Source organism: Photinus pyralis, unplaced genomic scaffold (genome assembly GCF_008802855.1).
Source record: "Photinus pyralis isolate 1611_PpyrPB1 unplaced genomic scaffold, Ppyr1.3 Ppyr1.4_LG1, whole genome shotgun sequence".
NCBI lineage: Eukaryota > Metazoa > Arthropoda > Insecta > Coleoptera > Lampyridae > Photinus > Photinus pyralis.
The window spans coordinates 29222867-29233136 of record NW_022170249.1 but is presented as its reverse complement, the minus strand read 5'-3'; the positions used below and the strand labels follow the sequence as shown (position 1 = coordinate 29233136).

The window sequence follows — 10270 nt, the reverse complement described above, 5'->3', positions numbered from 1 at the left end:
GCGTCTTAAGACCATAATGGAACAAATTTTTTCATAGAATAAAAAATAGCGATTCCCTCTTCCTACCCCCAGGGTTGCTACAAGAATTATAGGAACAGTGGCCTCATTATTATCCAACTGACAAGTCCTGCCCTTGTTAAAAAAAAATTATTTAACCGGTATAAACCAGAAAAGGTGCCTTAGTGCCCACACAACGCATCACTTAGACCTGTATTACCGGTAGCACATTCAATCCTCCTTAGTTTTTCGAGGTCATACTTGCTTATCTTTATTGATCACTTTAGAATTTCAATTAAAATGTCACAAAATAAATGCAGATTATTGCTTGAGTGGCGATCTTCAACTATTATTTGTCGTGTATTTGTGGAAGAGACAATTATACTTTGAAAACGTGCGATTTCAACGAATTCCGAAAGGGGGGATTCACTTAATCCACCGTTTAAGTATCGTATGACTACTGTAATAAGTAGAGACGTAAATTCGCCCGTTATAAAAGGTGATAAAGTGTTGTTGGTGTCTGTATTGTCCACCGTTAGATATGAAAGCGATTACCTGTTTACAGTTCTTAATTTTAACTGTGGCACTATTTCAGTAAGTGTTTCAACACACGTAGATGACTTGTTGTATTTGCTTTTAGGTCGCAAGCCCAGAATTGTCCTGATGTAATATGCGCTATTGCCTGTCTTAACGGTCATGATGTTGATCAATTTGGCTGCCCAATATGCAAGTGCTTTGATCCTTGTGAAGGACTTATATGTCCAGTTGGTCAAGTGTGTCAATCTAGAGCGCAAACTTGCACAGAAGATTGCTGTTCACGTCCATCCATTTGCGTGCCATTCTCCGTTTCCAATTTGAATGCGAGTTCACCAATCTGCCCAAAACGTAAGTGTGAAAACCTATGCCCTTACGGCTACGCAAAAGACAGCGATGGATGTCAAACTTGTGACTGTATCGATCACTGCAAAGAAATGAATTGTTCATCAGAACGCGTTTGTCAAACAGAAGAACTCTGCCCAACCGGCGATTGCGGTAAAACAATTAAATGTAAGATCACTTCTGAATTTAGTCATTCCGCACTAAACTGACAATTATCCTTAGGCGTCACGATATGTGCAGATCTGCCCTGCCATGCGAATACGCAATGCCCGCAAGGATTTCAAATGGACGAAAGAAACTGTCCAACATGCCTCTGTAAAGAAGACTGCGAATTTCCACCATGTGGACCATTGCCATACTGTAAGACGCTGTAGGCTTTCTTCAGCTTAAAAGATACTTGTAACTTGATGTAATGTATAAGTCCACATCAGTTCTCTTTATAATAAATCTACGCTGCAGTTCATTTATTTCTTATAAGTATAGAATAGAAAATGCGCACAGTCTTCGGGAGATACCTATTGTAATGCGTGGTTTGAGGCAACCCATGTGTTGTTTTAACATATACTATACATTAGAAAGCGTTGATATCTAAGTGTGCTAGTAGTGTACAGGGTGTAAATCGAAAAGTGGAACATAGGGGTTTAACATGGGAAATTACTTCTTCTTTGCGCAATCGTTTCCTAATTATTTTGCGCAAAAATAATTCAAATAAAAGTTATAGAGATATAAATTCTGCATCTAAATCATGTGAAACAATTATTCCTCTTCTTATACGTGAAAAAATTAATTATAAAGATTCTGTTTTCACGAGTTTTTAGTCTAGGTAGCCATGGACTAAGTATATGATAAAATAAAAACATAGTCCATGGCTACTTAGACTAAAAACTCCTGAAAACATCTTTATAACTAATTTTTTCGCGTACAAGAAGAGGTAGAATAATCGTTGCACATGATTTAGATTTGGAGAGAGAGAGATTTAGAATTTTTTTTTCGGGCCTCAAAAAAAGTCAGTGTACAACCTTCCTTTTTTACCAAAAATCGACTGCACCAAAATTTCTCGGGAAAACACTTTTTCTTATTAGTTTTGGTGCGTAGAATCTAAAACAATTCGTACTTTTTCGATTAGACTTCTCAATCAAAAGTTATAGACTAGAAACCAATTTCGAAAAAAAATTCAAAGGGCGGTAACTTTTGATCCAGTAGCCCAATCTTGGAACTGTTTGAAATTATGGATTCTACAGGCCACATTCTATAAGAAAAATTTTTTCCGGGTCGATCTGAGACAATTTCTTTTTCGGGGCAAAAAAAGGCAGTGTATAACCTTCCTTTTTTAGCAAAAATCGACTGCACCAAAATTTCTCGGGAAAACACTTTTTCTTATTAATTTTGGTGCGTAGAATCCAAATCAATTCGTACTTTTTCGATTTAGTCCAGTCAACCTGTGTCGTAAAACACCAGTTGAAGGAAAAAAATAGTATAAAGCTAATTTTTTCCCCATCGACTACTACCATTTAGACAAGTGTTTAGCCAAAAGTCCTCGCCCCTACCCCCCTTGCTTCCCCCCCTGTGCCACCCTAAACATGAAAGGTGTAGGGGTTTCGTAAATCGCGTCTCTCTCGATTACTAAACAACATATCGGACTGCAATTTGTTTTATTCTCTTTGCTATAACATTGTCTACAAATAAGTTTCAGTTGACTTTCGTCGTAACTTTTACCGTTTGTTTGTAATTCGTATTTTTACTTTTTGTCGCAGAAATTTTCACGCCGACATTTTATCAAAAAATGTTTCCTACAAAAGTTGTAGCTCCTCCCATTATTACCTTTAAAATGATATGACATAGTACTTACTTTGTTGAAGAGCCTGCGAGATTCAGCCGGTGTAATGCAGAATGCGTACCCAGTCGTGGCGGGTTCCGTCGAGGTGGGCCCGGCGGCGCGGCGTTGCAATGCTAATATTGTTGTATAGTGAGTGTTTTTTTTAAACTTTAAAGTACACTATTGCATTTTCTCTAAACAAAACCAAACGATTCTCAGTGAAACCTAAATTCCACCCTTTTTAAATTTGTGTCAAATATTAGGTACAGCTAAAAAACGTATTTTAAATAGTTTTCTATTACCCAAAATCGTCCTGAACCTTCATTTTCATGCTTACTTTCTGTCAGGAAATTTTAGTTTCCATGACAGAGGCAGAGCAGACTACGTTTCCTGCCGTTTGTCACTTTACTGGCCGCAACTGTCACTTTACCGGCCGCACCGTCACTTTACCGCAATTACGGGCCGCATTTGTGACATTTCCAAATGTCTAAACACTCCTGTCATCACTGAGATTGACATTAATCAAAAGTTCTATATAAAAATTGAAATTTGATATTGAAATACGATTTCGGGTAAAATTTAACACACGCCTCGTCAGTAAAATGATATTACCTGACTCAGAAATTAAAGTACTCGGCCCCAAAGGGGCCTCGCACTTCAATATACTTCCTCGACAGTAATGTATCATTTTCCTGACTTTTATGTAAATATTTTTTATGTAACTATTGTTTAAAAATGCATATAATATTTTTTTATATTATTTTAGAACAAACTAATTGCGGTATCTTAATTTGAAGTAAAAAATATTTTCAGATTATTCACATTAAAAAATAAATTGGTGTTGACCATTTCCGATTTCCTGAACTTCCATGACAATTTCTTCATTTTCCTTGACTTCAACCAAAGTTACATTACTGCATGATCCGCCTCAGCTCCCACACATTTCTGTGCAACAAGTGTTGCTTTAAAGCAGCTGCCATTACTTTTGCAAGCCTTTTTGCAGTTGCAGGATCCATTTTTAAATCTGATAGTATGCTCGATAGACGATAAGCGTGTTGTTTAGCAGCACCAGATGTTGCAGGGAGGGATGGGATGTTAAATTTGGATTTTAATGACATTTTTGCAAAAGCTTTAAGTTACATTGAATATCTACTGTCATTCACAGACCTTGTGCATCCATATTTGTTTCAAGAAAAAAACTACCTCTTTGAGAATATTTTTGTCTGCCTGTTTTTCATAAAACTGTCATTTGATGAACTTAGCAATTTGTACGCGTTGATTTTGGAAGAGCAATAGTGTCTCCCGACTCCCAAATTCAAAGTGTGAGGCCTACAGTTGTTGTCGGACAGGATACAGATCTTTTCGTTCTATTCTTAGGGCTACCACAGTGCCAAAATGTACAACTATTCTTTCACAAACCCTCTGGCACACCATCAACCTATGACATCAGATTGGTGATGTGAAGGATGTGATATTTTTTATGCTATCACAGAATGTGATACCACGTCTTCTTTATTCGGCAAAGGCAAAATCAACGAGAACAAGTTGCTAAGTTCATCAAATGATCGCACAAAAGCTTAACAGTTTTATGAAAAACAGGCAGACACAAATATTCTCAAAGAGGTAGGAGAGGCTTTTTTCTTGAAACTATATCGATGCACAAGGTCTGCATGTCTGAATGACAGTAGATATTCAATGTAACTTAAAGCTGTTGCAAAAATGTCATTAAAATCCAAATTTAACATGGCATCCCTCCCTGCAACATCTGGAGCTGCTGAACAACCCGTTAATCGAGCATCTATCAAATTCAAAAATGGAATGGAGTCGAGGAAAATGAAGAACTTGTCATGGAAGTTTAGGAAATCGGAAATGGTCAACACCAATTTAGTTTTTAATGTGAATAATCTGAAAATATTTTTTACTTCAAATTAAGATACCGCAATTATTTTCTTCTAAAATAACATAAACAAAATATTATATGCATTTTCAAACAAAAAACTATTTACAATACGTTTTTTTTATAGCTGTAGCTCCCTATACAAGGACTTAATTAATATTTGACACAAATTTAAAAAGGGTGGAATTTAGGTTTCACTGGGTTTAGTTTAGAGAAAATGCAATAGTGTACCTTAAATTTAAAAAAACACTCACTATACAACAATATTAGCATTGCAACGCCGGGCCCACCTCGACGGAACCCGCCACGACTGGGTACGCATTCTGCATTACACCGGCTGAATCTCGCAGGCTCTTCAACAAAGTAAGTACTATTTCATGTCATTTTAAAGGTAATAATGGGAGCTACAACTTTTGTAGGAAACATTTTTTGATAAAATGTCGGCGTGAAAATTTCTGCGACAAAAAGTAAAAATACGTGCCGAAAAATATACCACTTTTTACATTTCATACGAATTACAAACAAACGGTAAAAGTTACGACGAAAGTCAACTGAAACTTATTTGTAGACAATGTTATAGCAAAGAGAATAAAACAAATTGCAGTCCGATATGTTGTTTAGTAATCGAGAGAGACGCGATTTACGAAACCCCTACACTTTTCATGTTTAGGGTGGCACAGGGGGGGAAGCAAGGGGGTAGGGGCGGGGACTTTTGGCTAAACACTTGTCTAAATGGTACTAGTCGATGGGGAAAAAATTAGCTTTATACTATTTTTTTCCCACTAAAAACACAGGTTGACTGGACTAATTAGACTTCTCAATCAAAAGTTATAGACTAGAAACCAATTTCGAAAGAAAATTCAAAGGGCTGTAACTTTTGAACTAGTAGCCCAATCTTGGAACTGTTTGAAATTATGGATTCTACAGGCCACATTCTATAAGAAAATTTTTTTTCCGGGTCGATCTGAGACAATTTTTTTTTTCGGGGCTCAAAAAAAGGCAGTGTATAACCTTCCTTTTTTACCAAAAATCGACTGCACCAAAATTTCTCGGGAAAACACTTTTTCTTATTAATTTTGGTGCGTAGAATCCAAAACAATTCGTACTTTTTCGATCAGACTTCTCAATCAAAAGTTATAGACTAGAAACCAATTTCGAAAGAAAATTGAAAGGGCTTCTCGCCCTGATTTAATAACCCTATCTCACGTTAATTTTTCTTAGTGTTCTTTGAAATGTCGTTCCGGCATAAATCATGCGTCCCTTTGTAGCAATTTGATGTGGTACACATGCAAAGTCCATGTAATTTAAATCTTCTACTGTTTGGTGTATTCATTCAAAACTTGGATCCATACTGTGATAAAAAAAAGTGGAACAGATTTGGCCACGCGCGTTTGTGAAATCTTCCAAAAAAGGATTCTAGCCATGGACATTTTTTGCATTTGCCGAATGCAATCTGAGAGGATGTTTTATTTCAGTCCCAGATTATATAGGTACTCGTAGTTTCATATGTCGTATTCATTGAAATAAAAGACTATTTCAATGGTCGTATTTGAAGTAACGTTACTTAGCAACTTTAAAGCTCGGCGTGCTTTAATCGCCTCTTTTCCCACGCCCAGGGGTGTTTTAAACAGTGACCCTAATGCAGGTGTAATAAATACGATATTTTCAAAACGGCGTTAGTTTTACATACATTGGTATAGTGTAAAGTTTCACTTAAATATCTTCATAAATAAAAAAAGTAATCATTCAAATTTTTGACACTGCGCATGCGCAAAACCACATTTTGAATTAGCTATCAGTTTTACTTTTTGGCGCAGTGAAATGAAATTTAATTTGACTTCATAAATAAGAAAGCACATTTTCGCCTGCCAAATACAGGTTTAAAAAGCACTCATGAGCTTTAGTTAAACAATTGTGCTACAAATATTCATACGCGTGGGATCCTTGCACCAAACCCTTCCAAATGAGCCCCATTAACCCAAATTAATTAAATTAAGGGTGGTTTCAAATGTCAACATTTTAACTGACAATTATGGAACTGCCAATAATTTGTAGATTATCATAAGATTTTTTCAAATACAAGGCCTCGATCTTCAACTGTGTCTAATATGCCTGTAAATAGTTACTTTTTAGTAATCATTTATAATTTTACGAATATGACTTTAAGGAATCCTATTTCGCGTTTCCTAGATTACCAGATACTGGTTTCAGAGTAGCAAAAAACATGTAAAGTAGAGCAAACGGAATCGAAAGGGAATAAAAGCTAGAGAAATATGAGTGAATGTTCCAGGTGAATGAAAAAGGATTTATGCTTTTTCGTGGTTCGAATTGTTTTTGGATCGTAAGAATTTAGGGGTTGTTTTAGCAACATACATTCGTTCACTCCAATTTTATTTCGTGCGGTTGAAAAGCAGGAACATTTGAAACACTGTCACTTATTTATCGTTGAGAAAATTAAATGAAGGCACTGTTCTTCCAAATAAATAAGATTTTATGGCGCACTTATTTGAAAGCTTTATGTTATCGCCTATTCCGCTTTTAGATGTTAACTTTAGTAATCGAACCAAAACGAGCTTAAATAGGTACAACGTACCATGTTTCTCCTTGAATGAATTGTATGTATTACAAGTCCATATCGCTCTTGATGCAATTTGCTAAAAGGTTTTGTCTAAAGTGGAGTTCTCGCTTAACTTAACAACTGATCCGCTATCATGTTTTTATGTATGAGGTATATTCCGCAGAAAAGATATTACGGACAACGCGAAATTCCCTGGTTAATCTTCCTGGAGCTACATTAAAATTTCATTGTTCTGCACGTAGCAATAATTCGATCTCACTCAGTACAATGTCTGTGAGCGATTTTAAAACTAATCAAACGAAAACGCGAGAAGCGATATGTATAGACAGTCGGTAATATAAAGTGTAATTTAATAAACCGCAACCATTTACCAAAAGTCGTTTTGTAACTTTTTTCGGCCCTCCGTAGAAATTAAGCTTTAATTAAAGCTGAGCTTTCGGAACAAACTTTTTCATCTTAGTGTACCAGAAAACAAGCTCGCTAAGGCAATAAATTATGAGTTTCTCAACCAAAATTACGAAGATTGGAACCAATCTAAAACTTTTCAACCAATCTGCAGACGGCATTACTCCTTCCACCGAACACACGATCAGATCACCCTCTCGGTTCAATTGTTTTACTTTCGTTTTATTTACTTGCCGCCGGCGGCGCTACGGGTTTTATATATATCTTGTGTTGCTCGTATATTTATTAAGGTGGAATTTCGGCGTCTTTATCGAATATTGTTCCATTTTGCTTCAAATTTGCATAATCTTTTGATTGTGATAGGTCTTTGTAGATACGTTTAAATTTCATTTTAGCAAAATTCGGTAGATGAAGTATTTATTAGCCTCTGTGCCCTCCTTTTCCCGAACCCTCATGATTTTCACATAAGAAGCGATATCCACACGTGGGATAACTTCAACGCATCTTGCATTTCGTACCCGTTTTTGGTTTACTACAAATCACGGTGTAAAAATATTAGATGTATGGACTCTTAGATTTTAGTGTAGGTAAGCATAAAGTGGGTACGGTTTATTTCATTTATTGGAAAACTTGGGTTTAATTTCTATCATACCTTTGGTTGTTATAAAATTTTGTTTAGCATCAGAGATGTGTGTGTTTGAACAGGAGAATGTACCAGAAATTCACAATGTGGTGAATGGATCAAATTGAGAATGGGCACGATCGAGAAATAGACATTTGAGCTTGCAGTGGGTGAAATAAAATTGATCGCAATCCTTAAAATTGTTGCCAATCCAGTAGAGGTTCAATTTTATTTTATGCAAGTGAGATCTTCGATACACAGATTATTCACGTTGTATTATTAGAAGCAACCATTTTGTAAAAACGGTTTTTATGGTGGTCCTTAATGAAAAAGTGTCAACGCAACCCTTATTTGATAAATATATGGCAAGCTGACCGGTCAAATATGCGCGATTGTGCACAGATGGGTGCAAGAGTCTTAAGGGATCGTGTTAAGGTAGTTGCGTACACGCTCTGGCGTACTGGCCATGCTTTCTTGAGGGACTATTGTTATTGAAAACCCCTGGCAGATATCCAGATATATTCCCAGGCTCCGAGAGTGCTTAATGAGTATGAGCCTATGACGTGGTTCCGAGTAGCGCCCGATGATTTACCGCTGAGTGACCTATTCGCTCGGATACGTCATGGTTTCGACCCAATACGAAAAATCTACGGTCTCAATGCTAGCAAAAAGGGTTTGGGGGTGAACTCGACCTGGGAGTCAGTAAGGGGTAGTAAATTTGGCCACCCATTTAAAAAATTGTTGAAAAGGGTTGGGTTTGGAGAAGTTTAATCGCTTATGGAGTGAAAGTGATAAAATAGTTTTTGGAAAGCATTCGATTGACGAAAAAAAGTAGACAATTTTTGTTTTTAGGGGTGGCTGATTTTTTCATGTATCTATTATAGTCCAGTAACTATATACATCAGACCATGCGTCTAATCCGGTAGTTCTGATTTTTTGTGGGATTGCTTATGTTGTTAACGCAATGTATAATTCAAGTTTTCGACCTCGAGCGGCGAACGCAACATAGTCACATATACTAAAAACCGAGGAATTTTCGTTTTCTTTTCAGATTTTGACGATTATAACCCTGAAGGACCAGTTTGTCGAAAATAACTAATGAATACGCTTTGAAAGTAGAGTAAATTGTTTACAATTTGAGGCTACAACCGTTTCTATAGCCGTAATAGTTTACGAGATAATGCTTTTCAAAGTTTATCGATTTTTTCAAAGTCGAAAATTGTTAGCACTATTTTGTTGTTCTGTAATTCTATAAAAGAAAACGAGAGGTGTAAATGATATTCTTAATTAAACTTCAAAACAGTCATTTTATAAAAAGAAATTTTGTTTGACTTCCATCTAAGTATATTCTCCCTTCTTGGACGAGCACGGTTGAGCATCGTCCATTTCCTCACTTGAAAGGTTTGTGGCTGGATTGTCAATATCTTGTGTAACATCTCTCCACAATACATCCTCCACCATTTCTAGATCAGAAAAAAATCAGGGAAAATAAAAAACGGCATCAAATTATTGTAATGTAATTGTTTTTAGGAACAAAGTTACTGGACTATGTGGCCTGCAGAATCCATAATTTCAAACAGTTCCAAGATTGGGCTACTAGTTCAAAAGTTACAGCCCTTTGAATTTTCTTTCGAAATTGGTTTCTTGGATTGATTGAGAAGTCTGATCGAAAAAGTACGAATTGTTTTGGATTCTACGCACCAAAATTAATAAGAAAAAGTGTTTTCCCGAGAAATTTTGGTGCAGTCCATTTTTGGTAAAAAAGGAAGGTTATACACTGCCTTTTTTTGAGCCCCGCAAAAAAAATTGTCCCAGATTGACCCGGGAAAAAATTTTCTTATAGAATGTGGCCTGTAGAATCCATAATTTCAAACAGTTCCAAGATTGGGCTACTAGTTCAAAAGTTACAGCCCTTTGAATTTTTTTTCGAAATTGGTTTTCTAGTCTATAACTTTTGATTGAGAAGTCTGATCGAAAAAGTACGAATTGTTTTGGATTCTACGCACCAAAATTAATAAGAAAAAGTGTTTTCCCGAGAAATTTTGGTGGAGTCGATTTTTGGTAAAAAAGGAAGGT

At 36.2% G+C, this 10270-nt stretch overlaps 1 protein-coding gene across 1 annotated transcript; it reads left to right on the top strand.

Annotated features, from left to right (window-relative positions):
• Positions 1–443: 443 nt before the first annotated feature.
• LOC116158709 (ghilanten-like) lies at positions 444–1339 on the top strand. The gene is made up of 3 exons (XM_031471537.1): positions 444–591; positions 638–1044; positions 1099–1339. Exons 1-3 carry the CDS (start codon positions 539–541, stop codon positions 1248–1250), a joined length of 612 nt encoding a protein of 203 aa, XP_031327397.1. The 5' UTR covers positions 444–538; the 3' UTR covers positions 1251–1339.
• Positions 1340–10270: the final 8931 nt, after the last annotated feature.